The sequence below is a fragment of the Phyllostomus discolor genome, chromosome 2 (genome assembly GCF_004126475.2).
Source record: "Phyllostomus discolor isolate MPI-MPIP mPhyDis1 chromosome 2, mPhyDis1.pri.v3, whole genome shotgun sequence".
NCBI classification, from domain to species: Eukaryota; Metazoa; Chordata; class Mammalia; order Chiroptera; family Phyllostomidae; genus Phyllostomus; species Phyllostomus discolor.
In genome coordinates, this window is record NC_040904.2 from 106,535,575 (window position 1) to 106,562,258 (window position 26,684).

General features: G+C 53.8%; 1 protein-coding gene across 2 annotated transcripts; it reads right to left on the minus strand.

Annotated features, from left to right (window-relative positions):
* Positions 1-4,677: 4,677 nt before the first annotated feature.
* Positions 4,678-26,684, minus strand: MELTF (melanotransferrin). Of its 2 annotated transcripts, none has more exons than XM_036018287.1 (16): positions 26,345-26,684; positions 24,879-25,033; positions 23,588-23,687; positions 21,159-21,341; positions 18,962-19,118; positions 17,668-17,735; positions 14,747-14,934; positions 13,927-14,107; positions 13,042-13,193; positions 11,298-11,394; positions 10,194-10,388; positions 9,121-9,277; positions 8,962-9,029; positions 7,044-7,231; positions 5,457-5,655; positions 4,678-4,976 (listed from the first exon to the last, which is right to left on the minus strand). In XM_036018287.1, exons 1-16 carry the CDS (start codon positions 26,391-26,393, stop codon positions 4,810-4,812), a joined length of 2,304 nt encoding a protein of 767 aa, XP_035874180.1. In that variant the 5' UTR covers positions 26,394-26,684; the 3' UTR covers positions 4,678-4,809. The 2 variants fall into 2 exon arrangements, with proteins under 2 accessions (XP_035874180.1, XP_035874181.1); XM_036018288.1 differs by lacking the exon at positions 26,345-26,684 and adding an exon at positions 25,837-25,894.

The window sequence follows — 26,684 nt, forward strand, 5'->3', positions numbered from 1 at the left end:
AGAGGAAGGGGAAGGGATTAGTCAAAGAACATGTATGAATGACCCATGGACATGGACAATGGTGCAAGGATTGACTGTGGAAACGGAGGAGGGCAAAGGGGGAAAAATGGGACAACTGTAATGTAATAAACAATAAAATTTAAAAACAAAAAAAATTTACAGGGAGCCAATGGAGTGGATGTAGGTGAGAATCAATGATTTGGAACATAAGGAAGAAAAAAACATGTAGTCAGAATAGCAAAAAGAAAAAAAATTAAAAAAAGCAAACATAGGCTAAGAAGGCTATGGGACAACTTCAAACATACCAACATTTGCATCATAGGGGTGCTGGAGGAAGAAGAGAAAGGGCAAGATATTGAAAACTTATTGGAAAAAAAAACGGAAGAAAACTTCCCTAATTTGGTGTAGGAAATAGAAGTCCAGGAAGCACAGAGAATCTCAAACAAGATGGACACAAAGAGACCCACTCCAAGACACATCATAATTAGAATGACAAATATTAAAGATAAAGAGAGAATCTTAAAAGTAGCAAGAGAAAAGCACATAATTCCCTACAAGGGAATTCCCATAAGACTGTTAGGTGATTTCTCAAAGAAGCTTTACAGGCTAGAAGGGACTGGTAAGAAGTATTCAAAGTGATGGGAAAAGCAGGGACCTACAACCTAGATTACTCTATCCAGCAAAGTTATCATTTAGGATGGAAGGGCAGGTAAAGTGCTTCCCAGACAAGGTAAAGCTGAAGAAGTTCATCATCTCCAAGCCATTATCATATGAAATGTTAAAAGGACTTATTTAAGAAAAAGAATATCACAATTATGAAAATTAAAATGGCAACAAGTCACAACTATCAACAATTCAATCTAAGAAACAGACTAAACAAACAAACAAACTGAACAGGAACAGAATCATAGATATGGAGATCACCTGGAGGGTTATCATTTGGGAGAGGGAAAGGGGAGAAGGGGGGAAAAGGTGTAGAGATTAAGGACTACAAATAGGTAGGTACAGAATAGACAGGCTGACGTGAAGTACAGTATAGGAAATGGAGAAGCCAAGTAACTTATATGTATCACCCATGGACATGAACTAAGGGGTGGATTGCTGGAGGGAATAGGAGTGCTGGTGGAGCAAAGGGGGAAAATTGGGACAACTGTAATAGCATAATCAATAAAATGTATTTAAAAAAAGAATTTCAGGAGCATGGTGTGTAAGGTGGGGAATGGGATCTGGCTAAACTCATCCCTTTACCCATGACTCCTCCTGCTGTGCGGGGCAGGTCAGAGGAGGGCTAATTCTTGAAACATGATCCCTGGACCAACAGCACAAGCACCACCTGGGAGCTGATCAGAGCTGCAGACTGTCAGCCATGCTCCAGGCCTACGCGCATTCTAACAAGGTCTGGGGGATTTGTGTGCACACTGAGGTCTGGAAAGCATTGCCCTAAAGCACAAAACCCAGGCCCAGGATCACTCTTGCCCAGGTCTGGGGGATGGTAACAGTGAGTGTCAATAAGTATTTGCTCAATGAATGCCAAATATCATCTGAAATATGCATGGTAACCATCAGTTGGGGTGGTTACAATGCTTTCATTTCCTTTTTCTCTGGGGCCTCAGTGGCCAAGTTTCCACAAGACACTGGCCTGAGCTGATTGGTCACATGGGAGGCACCAGACCCACAATGGGCCAATCAGTTGATCTCTCAGAAATTTGAAACGTCAGCCCAAAAACAAGCTCCCAGAGTAATAAATAGCAAGTCATAGAGACCACCTTTCTTGCACCTGTGATGTATCAAGCATGGCATTTTATGTGTAGTATAATCTGAGCCTCAACTGAGGACATGCTCACTGATTTTAGAGGAAGGGGAAGGGGAAGGGAGGGAGAGAAAAATCGATGTGAGAGAGATACATCGAATGGTGCCTCTCCCACATGACCCAACCAAGGACCAAACTCAGCCTAGGCATGTGCCCTGACCAGGGATCAGACCCGTGAGGTTGGTTTATGGAATGACGCTCCAACCAACTGAGTCACAACGGCCAGAGCATACTCTGCTTATTTTTTAGATGAGGCTATCCCAAAGCTTCAAGGCAGGGACAGGCTGCACCCGGAGAGCTGAGTGATCAGCTGAACTGAGCCATGTGGTGTGGTGCAGTGTAGAGATATTGTCACCAACTTCTGCCACCAGGTCTCCAGTCTGCCCAGCTTCACCACAATTGGGCCAAACCCCCAGGAAATGGCCTCTGTGCAGTGGGGAGCAAGACCCAGCTCTGTAGGAGGTCCGCAGCAAGGGAGGAAGGCTGCCCTGGGGACAGAGTGAAGGTCAGGAGATATGGGAGAGGGGAGCATAGAGAACCACCATTCCTCAGGCAAGAGTAGGTAGGGCGTGGCTGTCAAACTTCAGGACAGGCCAGAAAGCTCCCACTGTGAGGACTGTTGGAGATCTCACCCCCTTTCCTCCACTCCAGTGAGTCAGCGGCTAACTTGCCAAAGAAAAGTGTGGGCACCTTATTTTGGAGACACAGGGCAGGGGCAGTGGAAGAGTTTGCATCTTCCTCTGAGGAGTGGACACTCAAGAGGCTGAGGGGGTCAAGGCAGTGGGATGAGCCAGGATGACCGAGGCCCTGTGGGGGCCAGAGAACCAGTCCATATTGGAGAGGGGAGGCGGGGCCTCACTGACTGGAGGCCCTGACTGGTCGCTGACTTGTGCTCTCAGGGGACAGGGTTCTGAGTGGAAACTGCCATCTGAGTGACCTGGGGCAGGTCGGCCTCTGACCACCTATGAAGACAAAAGCAATCAGCAGCAGAAAGTTTCTGTCAGAATCCAAGCCTCAGCAGGTGCAGGGTTGTTTGGTTTTATTGAAATAAAAAACAAACCAACCAGCATGTTTCATAAGCACTAACAGTGGTGGCCACCCACCGTCACCTGACAATCAAATGCCACACAGCACTCACACAGGTCACACCTTGGGTCACACCTCGGGTGGCTCACAATGCAGGTGTCGCACCGGGCGGCACACTAACCCAGGGTAGCCACATTTAAATACACTTCTCACTGCACATATCTCTCTAAAACAAATCACACAATCATCAGGTCTGAGAAGAATCATTCGCTCCCCTCAGTGAGGGGGCACAAAGCTGGGGAGCAGAGGCTGCTCCTTCCGACCCCTCGCAGTGGGTGAGGGCAGCCCAGCGCAGTGGAGAGACCCGCCGGGAGGGTGTGACTACGGCCAGAATGTGGTCAGGGGCCTCCTCTGCTGCTGAGAGCTGGAAGGGATCTGTCCCAACGCCCACAGGTGGGGGTGCAGTGTCCCCGAGGCCCCTGCAGACTGAGATGTAAATAGCTCCAGGCCCACGCAGCACCTAGTTTGCTGACGAGGGTGGCTTGCTCCTGTTTCTTCTCTCTACTTTTTTCCAGGAGCAAAATTCAGAGTAAGATCTGGCAGTTCTGGAAACTTGTTCTGGTTCCTGAGACAACCATGGCAAAATGGAGTAGAGGACCCTCTACAAGCACTTCCCGCTGACCCTCACAGCAGGTGGGAAGAGGGACCCTTCCTCTGGAGGGACCTTCAGGTCCACTTGGCACAGGTCTGCGTGAGGAGATGCCCTGGGCACACTGTGAGGACACGGAGCTCCCCTCAGTCCCTGACCCGGGCCTATGGCTCCTCCTTCCATCCCCAGCTCTTTAGAGGTCCTCGTACTGCCCCCATGGTTTTGGCTCCCTCCCGCCCCAGAGCCTACAGCCTTGGGTGACCCTTGAGGCTGAGCCCTTCAGTCTGGAGGCACCTGCTGCTGCCAGATGTACAGGAGTGGCTGCGGAGTGGTGGGCGTCACACTGTGGGTGGGGGAAAGGGGTAGGTAACATGGAGCTTAAGAGGAGGAAATGCAGGAGTGGGGACTCCTACTGACTGGGCTTAACCCGGGACATAGCCTAGGGCAGCTGAATTCACTGAATGGCAGGGCCACAGCATGTCTAGTTCTGAGGCCTGTTCTCCCTACAACAGACAGGTGTTTAGGCAGAATTTTAGACTTCCTAACCCTGCGTCAAGCCCTACACCCCTTAAAAATTCTTATGAGCAAGCATTCCCTTTGTCTAAGGAGCCCTTGAATGTTCCATCCCAATGGTCCTGCCCCGCCTCCCTGTCCTCACCAGCCCAGCACAGTCAGGCATCCGGCGGGCTGGGCCACACCAAGCCACGGAAGACGAGAACGTGGGGCTGTGTGTGCCCAGCAGCTCGGCCTCTCTGGAGGGCCCGGCTGTAGCCTCATCTGGTGGATGCCTTGGTGGATAGACACAGTGTCCTCAGGAGGGAGGCTGGAACAGAGAGCCTTGAGGACAGACAGAGTGGGGGCTGATGGGAGCTGAAGTGGCCATTCTCTAGAGGGGAAGTGGGAAGCAGCAGGGGAGGGGCCCTCTGGGCGGCTCCAGCAGAGAGGGGCACGTGGGAAGTCCAGGCTCAGCCTGTTTCCTTGGTAACTGGCCTTTTCCAAACCCAAGCCTGATGAGGCCCCATGTGGTGGGAGCCTGCAGATCTGCAGGGAAGGAGTGCCAGCCTGTGGGTGGGCTGTGACTGGGAGGCTGGCCAACGCCCCCAGGTAGCAAAGCGACAAGTGGTGCCTGGGAGGCAGAGGCTGGATTCCAGCAAGACAGACCCGCTCACCTCCAGCTCCGGGCTGGGGGGCGTTTCTTTACCGGTCATCTTTGTTCCACTTTGAAGCAATCAGAGAAGCTTCAGTGTCGGGATCACAGCTCTGAGGAGCTCCATGGTGTCTCACATTTCCTCTCCCGTCACATGATTTTCTGCGTTAACTGGATTTACTGAGGAGAACAGCCGTATTTATAGACATTTCCGAGTAGGTTTCCATTCCAAGGCAGAGTGAGGCTTGCCCAGAGCTGTTTCACAGGGGGCGCTGGAGGAGGCTGGCCGAAAGGGCCAGCGGGAGCAGCAGCAGGAGTGGGGGGGGCCCAGGTGGGGGTGGCCGCTGCGGGATGAAACACAGGCATGAGGCTCTGAGGCTCCTGGGCTGCAGTGGATGGAGCACATTTCTGTAAACTCAGCTCGCCCAAGCTCCCTCTTTCTGTGCTATTACAAATGTTCTCTCCTCCGCTTTCTTTACATATTCATTCCTTTCAAAATTACACCACATGTATATTTATGTAGTTGCCTCATCCTTTCTGGAAGATTATTTTTAGCATTTATATTCATGATCCAGGTCTCTCTGGGTTACACAGCCAAGTGTTCCTGCTGTAACTATCTGCAGCCTCCTGTTCAGACCCTCCCGAGACACCACACCTCCATCATTTGAAAGACCCAGAGCACCCTTCCACTCACTCAAGGTTCTTTGGGGAAAGACTCAAAAGGATGCAGGGTGATGTGGCAGGATGCCTGCTCTTCCTCTGTGGGGGGTGAACCTGCCCATCCAGGGCTTTCACAGCTGCCCACCCAGTGGGCCGGGCCCTACCTGCACCGGAGCATTGCCGAGACAGCATCCCTTCCAGAGCCGCCACGTAGCCGTGGCCCAGCCAGTCGAGGTATGTGGTTTTCTCCCCGACAGGCTCCACCTGGATTGTGGCATCCTTGAAAAGCAGATCTTGACCATGATAGTCAGAGGAGTCGAACATTTTGAAACCATTCTTATTGTGGTCATCTCCAAACAGGCCCTGGAAGCACCACAGGCAGACCTGCCTTTTCTCTGGGCTCCCAAACGGTCACCCAGGTGCTGTCTGCTCTTCTTTGGTCTACGTACAGTGAACCAAAGGGCAGGGCATTGCAGGCACCAAGACTCTGACTTGAAATCATAAGCTCGATAACTCATCGACCTCTGTCATCAAATGGGATTTGGAATAAGATGTGATGAAGCTACCATAGTAGAAAGGAGCAAAATGGCTATTGATCTTTTGGGGGATGCTCAATGATCCTCTTGAGGATCTAATGAAAGCTGTCAGCTTTCTCCCCAGAAAAATGCGCATCTATACAGGGTACTTCCCAGGAGGCAGGCCAGCATATTTAGGGGGAAGGAGGGTGAGAGGGGAAGAGAGGGCGGGTTAGGACCGAGGGACCCTGCTGTCAGGCAGCCTGGGTTCAAGCTCTACATGTATTTTGAAAGTGCAGCCAACAGGATTTGCTGATGGACTGGGTGTAGAGCATGAGAAGGAAGACTAGAGTCCAAGGTGACTTCCGGGGAAATGGAAAGGCTAAAGTGGGGAAGACCGATGGAGAAGAATGTCCAAACTTGGACTTGTTCAGTGTGAGATGCCTGGTAGAATACCAGTTGAAATGTCAAATAGGCAGTTGTTAAAAGAGCCAAATCTGACCCTGGCTGGTGTGGCTCAGTGGATTGAGCACCGGCCTGCAAACCAAAGGGGTCTCTGGTTCGATTCCCAGTCAGGGCACATGCCTGGGTTGCAGGCCAGGTCCCTAGTAGGGGGCACGTGAGAAGCAAGCACATATTGATGTTTCCCTCTCTTTCTTCTTTCTCTTCTAAAAATAAATAAATAAAATCTTAAAAAAAAAGAAGCAAGTCTGAGACTGAACAGTTGATGGCAGCAGGACTGAAGATGTGCGTTTAGGAGCCATCGGTCAGCACATGGGTGCAAGTTAGTGGTGTGGGACTGGATGAGATCCACAGAGGTGTAGGTGCAGCAGAGAAGAGGGTTTAGGACTGAACCCTGGGTGATTACAGGCCTGGGGAAGGAGGAGGAACCAGCAAAGGAGACTGGGGGCAGTGGCCAGAGAGGTAGGCAGAGATCCAGGCAGGTTCTTGGTGGGGGCACTTGAGAGGCAACCACACATTGATGCTTCTCTCCCTCTCTTTCTCCCTCCCTTCCCTCTCTAGAAATAAATAAAGAAAACCTTAAAAATGTAGGAGACAGGGGAGAGTGGTTGGAGGGATGTTTTTGGCTAAGTGAAAAAGCACAGAATTCCCCCCTCTCCCCCAGGCCTCCTCAGCTCCTCCCGAGGTCCGCTGCGGGTAGTCCAAGGTGTCCCAGGGGCTTGGCTCACCTGTGTCAGCTACCCAGGTAATGATGTAACCCCTGCCCTGACTCACTTGGGCCTTGTCCAGCAGTCCATACACAGCAAAGGTGTTGGTGTCCGGCCGGACCATGACGGCACGGGACGGTATCTGTGCCAGGTTGCAGTCTTCGAACTGGAACACCTCGGCCCGGGCCCCGTTGGGACACAGCAGCTGATAGTCCTCCGACCTGAGCGCAGCGGCCCAAGGCTCCGAACTGTGGCCTGAGGGGGAGGAAGAGAGAAATCCTTGACTGTGGAGAGGAGGTGGCAATGTCTGGCCAGCTCCCCAGGATTCTCCATTGCCCAATTGCTCTGCTCTGATGCCGGGATGAGAGAGCCTGGCTAGGTCCAGAGTGTGGGCAGGAGTTACAGTTCTCAGGGGGCAGGGAGTCCTACTCTGTGACAGGCTTTGTCAAGCATTGCTCTATCCTCATGACAGCAACACAAGGCAAGTATGATCGACTCCCACTTTATGAGTGAAGAAATGGAGGCTCTCATCCACTCCTGGGCAAAGAACCCCATCTGTGCATTACAGGTTTCAGGCCTGAGAGTGGAGCGGGCTAATGAAGGTGGTGGTTCACCTCCTCCCCTGCCAGCTGAAGTTTTCAAACCAGATGGCGTACAACGTTACATGTGAATCCATGAGAGGCCATTCCAAAGGACCCGGAGATTTAAATCAGCACCCCAGCGATTCTGAAGTAGGTGGTTGGTCCAAGGGCTTCCTTGGAAACACCGCCCTTGCGAATTAGTTACATTATTTTTATGTCTTCATGTATCCACCCTCTTCGCACTTCCAGAAGGAACTTCAGGTTGGTGCATGAGTAGATGAAAATATAGGGAACTGAGCAACCCTGGAAGGTGGGTGTTTCACTGCAGGTGGTTCTGAGACACCTCCCTGACGGAAGACAGCAGGGGCTGGGACCACACAGGGCTCACAGGCTCCAGCAGGAGCACGCAGCTCCCTCCCGCCGGGGGATGATCCCAGGGGCTCTAGGTCTCCCTGCAGGGGAGAGGGGTTGTGGCCATGGGGCCTGGGGCACTTCCTAGCTCAAAGGGTCTGCAGCTTCGGTGGCCTTCATAGGCAGGGTGGGGTCTGAGATTTGAAATACTAACAGACGCTCTTCCCTGCAGGTCTGCTTTTCCTTCTCCAACTTCCATCTCCCGTGTGGGCCTTTTCCTGGGCGGAGACGTGTTAGGACGGAGTGGAAAAGGCTGTGCCTCAAGCGTTAGGGGGTTCAAAGCCTGGGTGTAGGCAGGGTGTACAGAACGGGCAAATGATGAGTGTTGGAGGCAAGCAGCCTGCAGTCCTCAGAATGAATGAAATAAATTCTCTGACGGAGGGAGAGCAGGAAGCGGAGGAAGTGACGCATGCCAAGGGGCCCTGCCCCCTGACAGGACCCCAGGGATGGGCTTAGGGAGTTCTGGATCACAGAGTTCCTAGCTCGTTTTCCCAGAGGGAGTTCAGGAAGGTGCCATTGGAGAAAAAACCGCAACACAAATGGGATTGTGCCTTGCCTCTCGTGGCCGAGGGGCTGCGGAAGGATCTCTGCACGTGGCGATGACCTGCTCCAGGCTGAAGACCAGATGCTGATGTGAACTGATGGCCGTGTGGAGAGGGCCCTGCGGCGCCTCCCACACACCTAGGTACCACTATGTATCCCCATATCTACTGAGCATGAGTTTCTACCACTTCGGTGGAGCGTGGATTTGGACTCCAGACCAGTGAAGACTGTCGTGTGTCCTGGCTGTGTGGCCAGAGGTCTGCTCTTACCATGAGGCTCGCGGGGCCCCAGGATCCCCAAGGGTTAGAGGCTTCTAGACTCAGTCTTTCCGGTTGCTTCTTGGCTCCCAAACCCAGCTCCCAAACTGGGGCCTGGACTGGGTCGGGGGTGGGGAACGGCCCCTCCACCCTGGGATCAGGCCTTGCTCTGGCCCCTGTCCTCCTCACGTACCATTTGTGTTGTCAAAGACGGTTGTGTGCTCGACAAAGGCGACATCCCCTGCATTCTCAACCAGGCACCTGCCACACAAGAGGCCAAAGCAGGTGTCAGCTGGAGTGTCCCGGCCTCCATGCCAGCCCCCTGGCTTACCTGCCAGGCCCACCAGAGTACCTGAAGGCGCCGCTGTAGCCAAAGTACCTCTCCTGGCTGTTGCCCACACACTTGTTGCGGCCCTGCTCGTCCCCCACGCAGAGCGCGCACAACGAAGACGGGTAGTGCTTGGGGTTGTTCACCGGCACGCAGCTGGTGCTGAAGAAGTCGCTCACCGCTGGCGTGCAGGGGAAGAGCTGTGTTAAGAAGCTGGTGCAGAAAGGGCAGCCAGGCAGAAGATGGGAGGGCTGCTTCCCCACAGGTCTGCCCACCCTGCCCAGCCTTCTGTCTCAAGACCACCCATGCGCTCCACTGGCCACCCAGCTCAGAGCCGCAAGTCTCTTCCTGTGTGAATCAGGGGGATGAGAACACAGAGGTTGTCTAGATACAGGAACCCCGTGGATAACCTCTGATAAGTGGTCACTGAGTCTTCCCTGGAACTCCTTCAGAGACGGGGAGCTCATTACCTCATAAGCTATTTTGTTCCAGTCAAAGACCCTGTCCAGCTGTCTGGGAGTGGAGGCAGCCAATCCCGGTACCTCTGTGTGCTTGTGTAGGTGGTGCTAGCCGGGACCGAGGTATGTGTGCAGTCAGCCTAAGGCTCTTGCCAGCTTCCTCCTGCCTTCTTTTCACCACATATGCGCACCACTTAACATATGGGGAGGGCCCCATGGACAGCATGTGGTGGGCGCTTGGTCAGAGTGTCTGCAGCACTAATACAGACGGACAGCTGCTTCCCGATAGGGGGCCCCCAGATGCCCAAGGCTGCTGGGGGATGGGGCGGCCCCATGGCCAGAGGTGATGCAGCTGGTTTCAAACCCGAGCACATCCACTCCTCGTGCCCATTGGAGCCAGTCCCACTGTGGGTGAGTAAGTAGGTAGGGCACCGTGGCAGCTTCCACAGAACCACCAGATACCCCTGTCATCGGGGTGGCCAAGAATATTTCCCATCCTTCTTAAGAGCAAGGGCCACGTCAAAGGGGAAGAGGAGTCGCTGGGGCTGCCTTCTGTGAGGTCGTGCTGGGAGAGGGTCCCTGACCCCAGCCAACCCCAAAGAAGATGTTATGCGTCTATGTTCCCAGGGAGGGTGGCACCTGTGAGGACGTCGCAGTCCTTGGGCTGGATGAAGCCCCTCTGCACGAGGGTGCCCACGGGGATGTCCCAGCCGGCGGGGCTGCCAAAGGCTGAGTGGCAGGAGCGCTTGCCCCGCAGCTCGTTCAGGGTGAAGGCGTAGGAGCTGTTCCGCCTCACCACGGCCACCACGAAGTATGAGTTGCTCCCGTCCTCCGCTGGGGAAGGGGACACCAGTGAGGCCCCATCTCAGTGCCAGGGGCACCTTTCCAGGGTCCCTTCCTCCCTTACCGCCTTCCTCCCGCTGCTCTGCACCCTGGAGGGCTGGCCCTGCCCCTGCCTGTCCTGCCAGGTGTCCAGGCCCTGGCTGCATGGGCTCAGGAGCGCCCAGGCCTGAGGGCTGTGGCTGTGCAGGGAGCAGAGCCGGCAGGGGGACCCACCACTGAGAAGCAGCTTCTGGCTCTGTTTTTGGAGTTCTTTCTCCCACCCCCTCCCCCGCCAGCAGCTCTCACTGGGAGGGATTTCTTTCTTTCCTTGCATCCAGGTGCTATTTGTCTCACCTCCTGGGAGAAAGGTGGAGGCACAGCTGAGGCACAGACACATTTTTTTCCACAACCAGGTGGAAGGAACCTGAGGTCACCCCTTAAGAGGACAGAGCACCAAGGCTTCAGGCCAGGTCCCTGGAAGATGTGCGCGAGCTGACAGGAAGGTGGGCCACCTCCTGTGAGCCTTCATGGTCAAGTGGCACAAGGCTGAGGAGGCCGGTCATCCAGGGTCAGCCTGCGTTTGTCTGGCCTGGGTTGCAAGCTAAGAATGGTCTTTATATTTTTAAACTGTCGTTTAAAAAAATAGGTAGCAAAGTCTGTATGTGGCCTGTAAGACCTGAAGTGCTTACTCTGGGGCCATTTACAGGTTCGCTGACTCTGGCCAGAGTTCCAATAACTGACCGGGAACACTGAGGCCTGGGGCAGGAGGGGCTTGCTTGTGACAGACAGCAGCCAGCCCAGGGGCAGAGGCACGGTGGGAGAGCTGCAGCTTCTGAAAATGGCCAAAGGGGCAGGTTTATATGTATGTAAAAACACCAACCACCTCAAAACCAAAGCCAGCAGCCTGTCCCCTGCACTCACGAGCATACTGCTCCCCAGCTGCTGGAACCAGGCCGTATGTCTTCCCTGCTGTGTAGATGTCCTCGCCCCTCAGGGTCACGGCGTCAATTTGCCCAGCCTGTAGGGGACAGAGAGAGTGGCCAGGCTGGGGTGAGCTCCAGGGTGGCTCTGGGTGTTGGGAGCGGATGCAGGTATCAGGGTCAGGCCTCTTGGGGTCAACTTTGGCCTCTGGCTCCCATCTCCTGGTGACCCCGTCCTGCCCCACCAGCCCTTTCCTCCCATTGTGAACATGTGCGGGCAAGAGGGGTGCCTGGAGGGCCAGAAGCCTGAAACCAGCCCTCACCAGCACTCCTGTCCACGGGTGTCTGTTTCATGCTTTCAGCAAATGTTTTCTGAGGGTGTCCTGTTGCCAGGAGAGGGTCGCCTGGTTGTGAGGGTCTCCTGAGCAGAACCTCGCACGGTCTCTGCCTTCCTGCTCATGTGGGCTCTCCCCGTGGAAGGCCAGCCTTCAGAGGCCTAGGGCACTGAGCTGTATCCCTGGCACCTGGCCGAGGGCCGGCGCATAGCATGGGTGCAAGACATTTGCCAAATGTGCGTGCCAATGGATGAATGGGCTGGGCCTTAAAAGAAAGCAGCCTGAGGGCCTGAGAAGGAGGCTCCAGGGATGAGGGGTAAGGCCCTGCCTCAGGAGGCAGGGTGGACACTCCTGAGAGGTTTTGGTCTGCCCTGCACTGAGAGACCACCCTGAAAAATGCTTCTCACCTCAGGTCCCACCTACTTGCTCTTAAAAAACAGGAGGGGAGGAGTCCAGGAACCCAGAAGCTGCAGGGACACCTGTCACCATGGTAAGACCTCATCCCTGACTTCAGGACCTCGGGCTGCCACCGAACCCTGGCCTCTGTCTCCAGTCAGAGAAGTAACACAGAGCTGGATGGGCCTATGACCAGGACCAGTGCCTTTAACTGCAGGTGGCAGTCATGTTAGTGATGCCAAATCAACGTAATGGACCATGACAAGTGTTAAAAAAAATGAGAAAAAAGACTACCCTTGGCTAGATTGCTCAGTTGCTTAGAGCATTGTCCTGATACACCAAGGCTGGGGGTTTGATTCCCAGTCAGGGCACATACGAGAATCAACCGATGAACACACGAATAAGTGGAACAACAAATCACTGTGTCTCTCTCTCCCTAAAATTGGAAAAAAAAACAAACCCCAAAGACTAGTATATAATAGAACAGAAACTACCAGCATACATTTTACTTAGTGGGGGGAAGTACTGTTATGCCTCATATCTCCAGCTATAGAAAGAATTTTTTAAACATATACATCTGAAAGAAAAGTTTTGCAGACTAGACAGTGATTGATGTGAAATGTGTCTCTGGCTGCAGGTTGCCATCAGAATATGGGACAAACGACGACCCAAGCCCGCCCCTGTTGTGCACAAGGGGAAACTGAGGCGCAGAAAGGGGAGGGCTTTCCCAGGACCCCAGAGCAGGCCAGGGCCGAGCTGGGCCAGTCTCATACTCCTGGCCACCGGCTCAGGGTAAACAGCCCCCCTCTGCCCTGTTCCCTGGGGTGGGGTGACTGGTCCCTGTGGGTCCTTCCTCCTCCCCTTTCCCTGTGGAGTTGTCACAGGAGACCTTCCCCTCCCAGGCTGTTCTGTGTCCCTAGACCAGGTGGGTCAGGGGAAGGAGGGGAAGGACCATCCAGGCACTGCCACCAATTTCCACAGGGCCCGTTCTGCCCCTCAGGTCACGGCCCCCACCTGGATGCGTTCCATGCAGTGCTGGGGGGACTCAGCTGACACACACTGGATCTCCGGCCTGAGCCCCTGCCGGCTGAAGGCCACAGCCATGTCCCCACACTTCTGGATCTCAGGAGTGGACAGCACACACCAGTGCAGGTAGTGCGGCAGCCCTGTGTGAGCGTGAGCGCATGGTCACCGCATACTCGCCTGCCTCAGGGGCCGCCCGAGCACGACCTGTGCGGTTGGGGCCCCGGGGGCTGGTACCTCAGCAGGCAGAACTTGGAATCAGACCCAAGGGAAATTCTGGCTCTTTCTCTCGTTAGCAATAAGGGATAATTTATTTAGCGATCTGATCCTGTGTCCTCATTCAAAAATGGGATAACCCTTCCTCTTTCTTGGGGCTGTGAGGAGGCAAGAGGGAGGCCATGGCTGCCGTGGGTCTAGCTCAGTGGCGCACCATTTCCCTGTTGTGGGGGAAGGAGACATGGGGTGGGGGCTGGAGGCAGGAAGCCCATCTGCAGACTGCTGCAGTAGTCCAGGAGAGAGGCACGCCTGAGCCAGGGCCGTGGCCGTGGGCGGGGAGGAGGAGTAAGGCATTGTGGAGGGAGGGTGACAGGACTCGGTGACTTCCGTGTGGAAGGGTGAGGAGACCCTTCCCAAGACAGACCGTAAAGGCCTAGATCCCACCCCCTGAGAGAGGAGGGGCTTCAGGGAACAGCAGGCCTCCCAGTTTTAGAGATGCCTTCTCCTCAAACCCTTGGAGGCAGGGCAGTGAGAGCAATAGGTTCCCCTCCTGAAGTGGTGACCCCCTACCCCCCACCGCCCCTACGTCTCTCCAGAAAACCCTGCCATTCCCGCAGCCAGGCTGGGCTGGAGCCGGTGGGAGGAGACAGGCAGACTTACCGCTGGAGTCACAGAGGAAACCCTTCATGGCACGCAGGTACTCAGGGCCCAACCATGACTCGTAGGTCTGTGTGGCGATGGGCACCAGCTCAGACGTGGCATCTTTGAATAGCAGATTCTTCTGGCCATAGGCCTCAGAGCTGAACATCTGGAAACTACTGTTCTCATGGCTGAACAGACGCTGTGTGTCAATGGGTAAGGGCGGGGGACCGGTGAGGTGCTGCAGGGCTGGATCCCTCCCTGCCATTTCAGCCACCACTTCCTTCTTCCTGTGCCCTCGGGGCAGATGCCCACATGTGGCCCAGGTGACACACCACCTCCTGCCTTCCTCTGTGCTCGGGGGCATCCTGCCTTGTCACACTCAGCTGACTGGACACAGGACCTGTGGCCTGGGTGTGGGGTGGTCCTGAGACCAAGCAATGGGGCGGAGCAGTGGTGGCACGAATGCGGCCGGACTGAAGCCGGTGTGCCCGCAGTCAGTAACTTGCTGCTCTTGTAAGCGGTGGCTTCAGCAAGACATTACTCACCGTGTTTCACTAACGGTGTACTTGGGCGTTGACTGGTTTCGTCATTTTGTTTATTTGCTCACATGAGCCAGCCAGCACAGCTGGTCCCTCCTCACACTGGCCTGGCTTGAGGTTTGACACCCCAGAGGCCAGGGTCCCTAGTCGGGGTGGGTCCCAGGGGAGGGTCCCGGGTCCTGCCCCTCCTGGTCCTGCCGGCCCAGCTTCGGCATGGCTCTGGCCTGAGCGCCCGCCCTCGTGAAAAATACAAAGGTCCAGCGTCATGCGAGAAGCTGTGTGGGGTGCCTTGAACTCACCTGGCCTTCGTTGAGCAGCCGGAAAATGAGGCCTCCGTCTGCATCAGCGCGGACCACCACAGCGTGAGCAGGCACCTTGGCCAAGTGACACCGTCTCCACTCAGTGACGTCAGCCTGGCTGCCATCGAGGCACAGCAGTCTGAAGTCCTGCGACAGCAGCGCCTGGCCCCAGGAGGGCAGGGTCTTTCCTGGGGAATTGGGAAGCCTCTTGTGAGCCAAGTCTGTCTGGTGGAGCCGGGGTGTTTTAGGGGGGCAGGAGGGAGAGCTCATGAGAGGGAGCCTGGGGAGGAGTTAGAGTGTCATGGGCCACAGACCCACTGTGAAAAGAAAGCTCTTCCGGAATTTCACTGGGAGGGGAGAGCCAGCACTCAGAATGAAGAGGAGTTTGGCAGCGGTACAAGACCAGGTGTTATGATAGACTGTGTCTATTTTCTTAAACTTTGTATCTCTCACCAATTTCTACTAATCAAATGGATTTGAGGAAATAATACAACACATATAAACAAAACTGTTTATTAAAGATAAGAAGAGTAAGAGAAGGAGAGAAGCTTAAGCTGAGAGAGAGAGGAATGTACGAGGAGCTCATTGCTGCCCACAGGCAGGGAATTTAGCTCTGACCAGAGGGTGGGGAGGGGGGGTCAGGACGCCACAGTGGAAACAAACCCTGACAGAACCCACCGGAACTGTGTCCTAGAGAGAAAGGGGAACTCTGCAAAGCTTCACCCACACACTAATGTAATATTAATCCACCTATTCATATTTTGGTATATTTCCTCCAAGCCCTTTTTTCTGTTCTAGTCATGTTAAATATGGTTAAATTTTCTATCCATTTTAAATAAAGTTAAGCACATACTGGATAGGCAATCTGGCATCCTACTTTTTTCATTTCAAATTAATCTTCCACATTATTGGAAACTTTCCATAAAATTCATTTATAATAGAAAACAAGATTTCCATGAAAAAGTGGATATTGACAACAAATAGGAAAATTAAGAAGACTAATTAAAACATGAGGAAATAGGAGGGAAAAGATAATTTGCAGGATTATGAAAACTCTATGTTCATTGCAGCATTATTCACAGTAGCTGTGACTTGGAAACAACTGAAGTGTCCTTTAATAGGGAATTGGATAGAGATGTGATGCATGTGTACAATGGAATACTACTCAGCCATAGAAAAGATGGGACACTGCCATTTGCGACAACATGGGTGGCCCTGAGAATATCGTGCTAAGTGAGATAAGCCAGATGAAAAAGGACAAGAACCATATGATTTCACTCATATGTGGGATATAGAACAGAAAGCAACAGACAAACAAACAAATCTGACAGACACAGATAATAGAAGGTGATTACCAGAGGGGGGTGGGTGTGGGGGAGAATGAAGAGGGTAAAGGTCAAATATATGGTGACAGAAGGAGCCTAGACTTTGGGTGGTGAGCACATAACACAATTTACTGATGACATTTAGAATTGTACCTTTGAAAATTACATAAACTTATTAACTAACGTCACCAAAATAAATTTAATAAAAAGATAGGCATGATAGAATTGCTTTGTCTACCTCGCAAAGTTGTAGCGAAACTCTAAAGAAATCATAAAAAATTACTTCCTTAGATTTCCTTTGAATACCATCAACATTTTAAAAGAACTGATTTTTACCACATACGCCCCCGTTCTTCCTCAAACTTCCAAATTCTCCTTTTCATGACTCATGCTGGGGCCCAAGGCCCTGCTGCCTGTTTCCTCAGGAAGGTCCTGCACTGGAGACAGTCCCGTGCACTTCCTCCTTTTCCAGGTCACTTTGTTTTTCTGTCTCAAATCTGGCTCATACTGTTTGTCTTCATGAATGTCAGACTACATGGTTTAAATGGCAAAGATTAACAAAAAAGATAACAATTTTTAAAAAATGGACAACGATGAGACATGCTGGAACAGGCAAAACTAGAGAGGTGGGGCAGGGGCGAAGGGTCTGGCACAATTGCTGTCTTGATTGTGGTGGTAGTTATCCAACGACTAGTTTTTGGCAACACTCATAGAACTGTACTTCAAAAAGGATGAATTTCTGCTGCATGTAAATTATCCCTCAATTAAAAAAATAAGTGATCCTTAGGCTAATCAAAATTAGGGGTCATTCTATAAAATAACTGGCCTGACTCTTCAAAAAACAAACAAAATTTTTTTAAAAAATTGAAAAACTGTTCAAAGTTAAAGAAAACTGAAAAGACCTAATAACTGGATACCATGTGTGATCTTACATGAGGTTCTGGCCTGAAAAAAATTGCTACAAAGGACAGAATTGGGACAACTAATGTATCTAACATATGGACTGTAGATGACAGTATTGTGTCAGTGTCACATTTCCTGAGTGCGATAATGGTACTGAGTGTAAGTCCACACCCCCGGGTCTTAGGAGACACGCACCAAATTATTGAAGGGGTGTGACGTAGGCAAATGCACTCTCCAATGGCTCAGAAAGAACACACATGTAGAGAAAGAACAGTAAGTCGCTGTGGCAAATGCCAAAAGTCAGTATCCTGGAAAGAATAAAGGGGAGTTCTTTGAATTACTTTTCCAACTTTCCCAAAGCTTAGTTATTTCAAAATTTTAAAAAAATTAAATGACAATGATATACTGGGTCAACACATAACACCTGGTCCAGAGACGAAGGGGTGGCTTCTTCAGGTAAGAGAAAAATGCCAGGAAGGGATGGCAGATGAGCATTAGTGCAGAGATTTGCAAACTTTTTTGGAAAAGCGGAACCCAATCTTCACATGGAAACAGAACCCAATGCCATACACAAATCAGGGCAGGTCAGAGCTGCCCCACGGCCCCCCTGCCCACAGAGCGGTGTGAACTCCCCCGCTGAGACCCACCTGAGCCCTGGAAGCTTTCCCTGCTCCCGGGGCCAGGCCCACTCACCGTCAGTGTTCTCCAGCACAGTGCTGTGCTTCACAAAGGCCACGTCCCCTGCCCCTTCTGCCAGGCACCTGCAGGGGAGAATCCTGTGAGGCTGGGTGGGGCTGAGGACCCTGAGCCCCAGAGCCCTTGCCCATCCTCCACGTCTGGAGGACCAGCCTGGACTGAGGGGTGGTCATGGTGGGCGTGGGTTTCACAGTCACGCCGTCTCGTGTGCCAGCTCTCCTGTGGCTTTGCCACGTTGTGGGGCCTTCCTGGCCTCGTGACCTGTGAAGTGGGGATGAGAAAGTGGCTCCCGTGGGGAGAGATCCTTTGCCACCTGTGTGGATCCTGTGCAGCGGGACCTGGACGGCACAGGAGCTCCTGTGGTAGCTGCTCTCAGCGGCAGCTGCAGCCATAACACTCAGGGGGTTTGAAGATGACTCTGTCCCAAGGCAGGGGACTGGAGCAGACCTTCTCATGCCATAACAAAAGCACTGAGAGGAAGGGCCGAGGACTTGCAGTGTCCTCTATGTGGCACTGCCCAGTGACGGGGGCAGGTCAGGGGCTATGGGCAAAGGTGCTGCCTGGGTTTCCACAGCCACAAATGATCAGGGACTGGACAGGGGGACGACACCGGGAGAGGTGGGGTACGCAACAGTCTCTGGCTTAGAGGACAGAGACCTGTTTTTCTCTTTGTGCTAAAAACTGCATTTTACCCAGATCCCAGACTGGGGCGTGGGCGCGAGCAGACTTCCCTGCTTCCAGAGGAAACATTGAGGCAGGGGCGGTGAGAAGGGCTCAGCAGGCTTCCATTCCTGTCTGGGGCCGGGGCGGTGGTGGGGGTGGGTGTTGGGGCGGGGGTGGGGACCCAGGCCTCACTTAGGGACGCATGGGCCTGCACCACAGCAGCGAAAGACTGTCTTTTGTATCCACAGCGGGCTCCTCTAAAGTGCCAGTCTGAACCAAAGGGTCCCCGACACCTTCCCCCACCCCCACCGCCCCAGTCACCAGAATGGGGACACGGGAGTGGCAAAAGACTGTTTTGTCATTTTCTTCTCTCTGAGCCCTCACCTCTCTAAATATACCAAACATGTTGACTTATGAGCAAATCCCGTCTGGCACACTGCGGTTTGATGTTTTTAAGTCAACCAGAGCACACAAACTGTATAAAGGCCACTTTGACGAGAAGCTGCAGACGCGGCCACTCCCCCAGGGCCGTCTCTGCTGCTGAGGTGTTTTTCCCCAGCTCCTGGGCCCCAGGGCCTGACCTCTGACTCAGCCCACGGAGCGCCAGCCCCGCCCAGGCCCCTCTCACCGGAAGGCTCCGCTGTAGTCGTAGTATCTCTCCAGGGGGCTCTTGTCACATACCCCCTCCCCAGCGGCGTTGCCCCGGCAGAGGCGACACAGGGACTTGGAGTAACTGGTCTCTCCTGCGCCGGGGACACAGCTGCCCCCAAAATACTCGCTGACAGCTGTGGGAAGGAGGAAGAGGGGGGTGAGCCAGCTGTACTGCAGGGTCAGACCCCTTGCCCTGTCCTCTAGGGACGGCTCAGGCCACTCAGGCGAGAGCGGGAGCGGAGGGCCAGGCTCCCCAGGGATGGGGCTGGACCCGTCAGGCTTCGGTTGGAGCAAACCCGGGAACCTGGTTCCAATCTGTGATTCCCAAACTGAGGCTACAAAAGTGTGAGCCCTGGGGAGTGACGGTTATTATTTAAAAATGGCTCAGGGAACTAAACCATTCTCCCCAAAAGGCCAAATAGCACAACTACATGCTGTTCTCATTGAGGGTTTCATCTCAAAATCAGTATGGGTAAGCAATCAATGAAAGCAGGGAAAGAAATAAATGATTGCTTATTGAGTATGATTAATTTGAGAGACAGTGTGTCTCAAAACAGGGAGGGGAGGAAAATGGAGCAGGAGGAGGTGTCATGAGTGAAGAGGTCGGCTCTGCATGGTTTCCAGGCCCCGTTTCCACCCTCTTGACAAATATTTATCCTGTGCTGAGGACCTCCCAGTGCCATGCGGGGTGAGCAGGGTGCCAGTTGCCTCGTGCTCATCACCTAGCTAGACCGAGCTCCTTCAGGGTGGTGTCCTTTCTTGGTCTTGCTTTGCATCCTCCCAGGGGAGAAGACATTTAATAAATGTGTCAAGTGACTGATAAACCACACACACCTGGCCACCATCTGCGAGGACATGGATTCCAGGCATTCTGGGGTCGTGCTGGTTTACATGGTTGGGCCTGTGTGGGGGCAGTGCATACATGTGTGGGCATGTGTGCCATGTGTGTTTGCACATGTGTGTGCATGCATGTGTATGCACGACTGTGAGGTGCCTGCCGAGAGGTATGGAAGTTAAACTCATAATAACCACAGCTCCCTGAGGTGAGCACATGTCCTGCGTCATGCATTGTGTGAAGCATTGTGCCAAGACAGTGGGTGAATTATCTTGGTCCTCCTGACCTCACAGCACTGTAGTTAATTTCCATTTTACAAGATGAGGAAACTGAAGTTCAAGGAGGCAATCTGTCTAGGGCAGATCATCTATCTGACAGCCACATCAGTGCTTTAAAAGACTGTTGTGTCTTCTGCAAAATCCTCCCCCTCCCCTGTACCCACTCCCAGAAGCACTGGTCAGCTGTGGAGCAAACCGGGAGTCAGCACTCTTGTGGACAAGGGATTGGAGGACACCCCAAACTCTACTTGGGGAGTGGTGTGATCCCAGGACAGCAGTTTCAGGATGTAGTGGTCATGTGTCAGGGGCCACCTCATTGCTGTAGTGTCCACTGTGGAGAGACTGACACAACTGGGTGGCCAGTAGGTGACCAAGAAAAGAAGCACAAAGCATGAGAAGCAGGGCGTCAGCCCAGGCTGCCAGAATGAGGGCTCTGGGCTCTCAGCTGAGACCCTCAGGTCTTCACCTGACTCCCCTCATGTGTTTCATTCTCAGCCACCCCATTTGGACCACTCTGAACTCCCTTCCCGAGGAGAAATTTCTATCTCCACGAAAGCCCTGTTCTCACTTCAAACGAGTCAGTCAGGGAGCAGCGAGTCTCCGATTAGCTATGTATAAGCTTTCTGGGTACAAGTCTGCAGCTTGCTTGGGTCCTAAAGAAACAGAGTCTCTGAATCTGTAAAGTTGAGGACACATTTCTGTAAATAGCAGCTGGCGCCACCAGTTGTCCCAATTGGGGGACATTGTCACAATGTCCCAACATGGGCTGGGCCCTGTGTTTCAGGGTGAGGAGAGCGTGAGAGTCAACTGCCCTGAAAGAATCTTCAAGCAGAAATTAAAATGGTGGCAACCAGCACTAAAGACAGGTGGGCGTGATACCACTATTAAGTGTCTGGGAGGCCCCTGGCAGAGCTGGGACTGTGCCATTCCTTAAAGAAGGTGCAAGAAGAAGGTGAGCCTGGAGGAAGGCTGCCCTGTGAGGGAAAGGGAAGGGATGAGGCAAGGAGAGGGGAACCCCAGAGATGTTGTAGGAGAAGCGTCTGCCCTCCAGAAGCCCTCACCTTGCAGCACGTCGCAGCCCATCACTGAGAGCCTGCCGCTCTCCACCAGGTAGCCCACGGGCACATTCCAGCCCACGGTCCTGTTGATGCCCGTGTGGCAGGACTTCATGCCTTTCAGGGTGTTGATGGTCAGGTTAGAGCTCCTCTTGACCACAGCTACAGCATAATAGGAGGTACCAACATCTAGAAGGAGGAGAGGAGTGAGGATGGTGAGGGAGGAGCCACGAGAAAGGCTGGGACCCTGACTAGGAAGGCTGTGGGAGAAGGGTGTGTGTGCACGCACACACGAACGAACCTGTGTGTGAATGCACGTGTGTGTGGATGTACAGGTGTGTGTGTGCGTGTGGTATTCTAGTTCCTGAGGGAGCAATTGAATGCGAGCCACATGTCTCATCACAGATCCCGCCCTCCTCCAGCTTCATTTGGTAGATATTGAGAAATTATTTAATTAGTTAATTTTTGCCTTTCCTTCCCAAGTTAACTGGCGCTTAGTTGATTGACATCTGTGAATGTCAGGGGGGCTTTTTGGCTGGACCAATAGCAGAAGTGGCCTGCAATTTTTGTTTTCCAAAAGTTCTCCCTTTGGAGAAGTTAGAAAGGTTGAGGGAATGGTATTGCGGTAATGGGAAGGGCAGTGGTTGGGCGGACCAGGGAAAGCAGGGTGGTGGCTTCCCTCAGATTAGCAAAAGGGACTTACTAGTGCTGAGGGGAAAGGAGAAGACAGGTAGGTAGGTGATAGATGGATAGAACATTGTGGTCTCACATCACTCAAGACCCTGACTGGGGTGCATGTGGGTGCGCAGGCATCTACAGCCTTGCAAAAGATTCCCCTGGGCCAAATGTGGCCGAGAAGGGGCCATTCAGACAAGACAGAAATGACTCATCTATGGGGACTCATGTCCAGAAGGCACCCTCTCACTAACACTGGAGTGTGAGTGCGCATGCACGACTGCCCCGTGGCGGCGGGTGCCCAGGATCAGATTGAAGTTGGGTTCTAGAAAACAAAACCAGTGTTATTTTTTGTACACCTGAGTCTGGCCCTTGGCAACCTAAGTGGTCTCGTCTGGTCCCATCCTCTGATTTGCCCACTGTGCCTTTCTTTTTAGTTCCTTGAAGACACTAAGCTCTTTCTTACCTAGGACTCTTGTCTGGGCTCCACTTGATGTCACCTCCCCATATGAGCCCTCCTGTCTGCTCTGTTTTAATGGTCCCCCATGCCTTATTTTCTCCCTCATGGCCTTTACTTTTTCATGCACTCACCACATCTATAACTACAATTTTTTGGTGTTTATTTGTTTATTTTCTGACACCTGCTCTTTGAGGGGCAGAAACTGGCTTTCTGTTGCTTACTACTCTATTGGTCATGACTGGCATGTAGTAGGTGCTTAGTAAATGTGTTGCATTAATTAAAGAGGAAGATCTATATTTGGGGCCCAAGAGGCAGGATTGTTTCTGGCTGCTGAGTGAAAAGCCTGGCTGGTTTACAGGGCTGGACTGTGTCTTATGTCATCTGACAGTCACTAATTCAACAAGTAACCAAGAGAGACCCTGTGCTGGGTACCAAAGATGAGGACCAGGGCCTCCTCAGGGGACTCACTCTGGCAAGAACAAAGAACAGAAGACACAAGGGGACAGAACCTTCGCAGAGTGAGTCGATGCTCTGGGAAGCAGGAAAGAGAGGACCATTGCAGGGTTGGGGAGGCCCAGGGGAGCTTCTTGGAGGTGACAACTGAGCTGGATTGTGACAGAGGCTGGCACTGGACAAGTGGGAGAGGTACAAAGGGCAGGCTGAGCCTGAGGCATGTCGGGTGTGAGGCAAAAGGACAGGGGCAAAGGGCTCACATTTCCAACCCATAGCACACGTCAGGTGTTCACACATCGGCAGGGATCACGATCCCCATTTTATAGTCAAGGAAATAAAGGTTGTCCAAGGTCACAGGGATTCACAGGAAGGGACAGAGTTGGGACTTGTATTTGGTGTGTTGGCTCTGCAGCTCCTGGTCACCCCCTCTTGCCCGGCCCTAATACCACTGTTGCTGCTTCTGGCAGATGGCCCCTCCAGTGCCAGGTGGTCAGGCATTTCTGATGTTTCCCCAAGGCACTCATGCCCAACACTACACCAGGCATGGGGCAGCCCCTCAGTAAGAGTTTGTGGGTGAAAATTAGGGGTCTGCTGGGATCCCCACGAGGAAGAACAGGTACGGGTCAGCCTTCAGTGTCTCCTGCACCCTCGCTCTTGGGGAAAGGGGCGTGTCAAGAGAGATTTAGGGGGGCCTTTGAATGTTTGTGTGACCAGGACTCTAGGACTGCTCTGGGGAGACGGCTACTGACCAGCTCCAGGGCTTCATGGTTGGGTGAGGCCCAGCAAGGACACAATGCTGAGTGACCTCCCCTCTCCTCCCACCCCTCCTCCCACTCGGCCTTCTGACCTTGATCATACACTTCACCCACCACGGGCTTCAGGCCGTGCTCCTTCCCTGCCTCATAAATGGCTCCTCCATCCAAAGTGATGGCGTCAGCTTCCCCGGCCTGCTGGGAACAAGTGATTCAGCCCCACTGCGCCACTTCCCACCCCTCCTAGCCAACTCAGGGAGAAGCTCAGGGACACCCACCTAGGGCTCCTTGAAAAACTTCGGAGGTCCACACTGGCCCTCTTAATTGGGCCTAGGAGCCCTGTCCAGGCCCAGCCTTGCAGGCCCCTCCCTCACCAGAGCTTAGGGGTCTCCCCCTTTACCAGGCCCAAGGATTCAACTTGCTTTTCTAATTAGTTATTTGAAAAATATTATTAATTTTATAGGACTTATAGTAGATGTACACATTTTAAAAAATCAGATAGCACAAAATGGTATGTAGTGAAAAGTGAGTCTTCCTCACTCTTGTTTCCCAGCCCCCGGCCACCCTGTTTCTCGGGTTTTCTCTCTAAGATGCAGACTGAATCCCATAAATGCATGCCCTCCTCAAATTTTTCCTTTAAAACACAAATGGCAGTATACTATTAATGTGCCGTGGGGTCCATAAATAGAATTACAGTCCAGTATAGTCGGCCTCCACCTTCACAGTGGAGCCTGACCCAGGCCTTGGCCCACACGGGACCAGGACTGGATTAGGCCTTGGGACGTTTCAAAGGCTGAGCTGCAGTGAAAGCCCAGGTCCCTCTGTGCCTGCCCCTGAGGCTTCCCGTCACACCTTGTCCTGCTACTGAAGTCCTGCCTCTGAGTATTGGCAGTGCCAGGTGAGCAGCTCTCCTGCCACTCGGAACTGCTTTCCCACTCCTGACTCACCCACCCAAGACGGCTGGCCCCTGTTCCTTCCCCTCCAGAAACGACACAGGCCCCGTTCTGGAAAACTCCGTGGCACAGAGAGTAACCACCATGGACCACTGAGGAGTATGCTGTCCCGGCACCTCTTGGTGGGGCGGGCAGTTCCCTAGTATCCCAGGGACCTTGTGGAAGAAACACTCTGCCTCTCGGATACCTTTCCCCGCTGGCGCCCATCTGAGCAGGCGCCCACTCTGGGGCCTCCCAGTGCCTGGCCTGGGCCTGTGCAGGAAACGAGCTGGCCCTTGTTGCCTGGGAAACTCAGGAGATCCTATCACCCAACCCTGGGTGGGGGGCGCATTGGTGCCTTTCCCAGTGAATGAGGCTGTTGTGTGCTCCCTTCTGAGTCAGAGCCCTCTCGCCTGGCTGGTGTAGGTGCCAGAGCGGAAGGGAGAGGACTCACCGTGATGAGCTGGACACAGTGGTCAGCTGAGGTGCCCTGGACACACAGGAGGGAGGGCTGGATCCCGGCTCTCTGGAAGGCCTTGCTCATGTCGCTGCATTTCTGCTGCTCCGGGTCTGAGGTGGTGCACCACTGCACCTCCATCCCGCTGAGGGCTGGGGAAAGGGGACAGTGACGCCCAGCTCCCCAAGGGCATCCCCAGCCCCCAATGAGGAGGATGGCTCCAGCAGCTCTTGGTGACTCAGTCCTCAGCCGCAGCACAGCCTTGCCACTGGGAAGCACCTCACTAGTTCCCACCCCTCTTGGCACCTCTGCGTTCTCCAAGAGAATGCTGGGCTGGGTTCCTCACTAAGCAGTGTCCCTGGGCCCTCGTGAACTGAGACAGGAGCCAGGGGAGTGGTATAGCTGCCCTTGAGGAGCCTTGCACTCTCGTGGAGCATCTGTGATTATGCCCCTTGCACAGCCACCCTCAGGGGGCACAGTGCCAGGACCGACAGAGGGAGGCTGAGTCAGCTTCAAGTTACTGCTCCTCTAGCAGGTGACTTCAAGGCAACTTATTTAACCTCTCTGAGGCTGTTTCGTCGTGTTCAGGGAAAGCGAATGAGAAAACCCACGGTCTGTGTTGTAAATAAACCTACGTTGAGTCAGGACACAGTCCCCAGCGGACCTCCGCGTAGGCCCTTCTTTCTGGTAGGGACCCATGTAAGAGTCCCAAAGAGCTCCCAGCCTCCTCCCGCACTCACCCTGCCCAGCCAGGACTGCCAGGGAGTCCGTCCCCTAGGGACCAGGTCACTCTCCTGGCATCCCCACTCCAAGGGTCAAGACTGCGAGGTCCACTGCCTGCCTTCTCCGGCAGCACCCGGAATGAGGGCCGGCCCTCCCTGTAGCGCTCCAGGACTGCACCCTGGCAGGCCGGGCAACCGCCAAGCTCAGGCCCTCGACCCCTGTGAACAGCTACCTGAGGTCCGGCGTCAGTCTCATAGTCCAGACCCTGACTACCTTGGGATGCGGCGGTGAGGGAGCGCGGGGACCCCGCCCGTGCTCCCTTCTCCATCCCTGCGCCCTGCGGGGCGCTCGGGAGAGGTCTCTTGGGAGGCGTCTCGCCCCTCCTCTCATCCCCTGGACTCCTCCCATCTCCCTTCACGAAGTGACTCCGGAGAAGTAGAGCCGCTCTGGCCCCTAAACCCTCCTCTGGCATCCGTGCTCATCAGGGCGTTCAGCCTCCGACGTCCCCGACATTCCCAGGCTCTCCCCTCCACGCCTTCGCCCGAGCCTCTCCTTGGCGCTTTTTCGAGGCCCAGCTCATGGCCACTTCCTCCACTGAGCTCTCCAGACATCCCAGTGTGTCCGGGTCAGTGCTAGATCCCTCTATCGTCCTCATCCGCTAGACCCATGGCAGGACACAGTTCCCAGCTCCAGGACCCCGCCCCAGGTCCTGCTCCCACTGCCGAGCGGAGGGGCCTCACCCGTGCGCAGGACTAGGAGGAGCCACAGAGCCACACTCAGGCCCGGCATGGCGCTGTCTAGAGAGGGTTGAGTGCGTGCAGGTTGGGTCTAGGTCTGCGTCAGAGTGGGTCAGCAGCAGCTGGAGCTTTCTCCCTCCTTCCTTCCTGCACTGGCTCGCAGCTACTTTAAGCGTGTCTGGGGCGTGTCTTGAAGTGTCCACGCCCCGAGGGCGCACCAGCCCACCCAGACTGGATACCTGGGATGACCAGACTGGCATTGGCCTTTTCTCTGGCGCCCCTTGCTGGAGCCTCGGCTTGCGTGGGGGCCGAGTTTCACGGCTGGGCTGTCTGGATCCCGGGT

What these genes read in the sequence shown, in the direction of transcription:
- MELTF (XM_036018287.1), bottom strand. Translation starts at nt 26,393, where the DNA reads ATGCCGGGCCTGAGTGTGGCTCTGTGGCTCCTCCTAGTCCTGCGCACG. An exon ending in GGGTGAAGTGTATGATCAAG is followed by an intron (nt 21,342 to 23,587) that starts GTCAGAAGGCCG and finishes TCCTCCTTCTAG; the next exon opens with ATGTTGGTACCTCCTATTAT. An exon ending in GGGCTGCGACGTGCTGCAAG is followed by an intron (nt 19,119 to 21,158) that starts GTGAGGGCTTCT and finishes TCCTTCCCACAG; the next exon opens with CTGTCAGCGAGTATTTTGGG.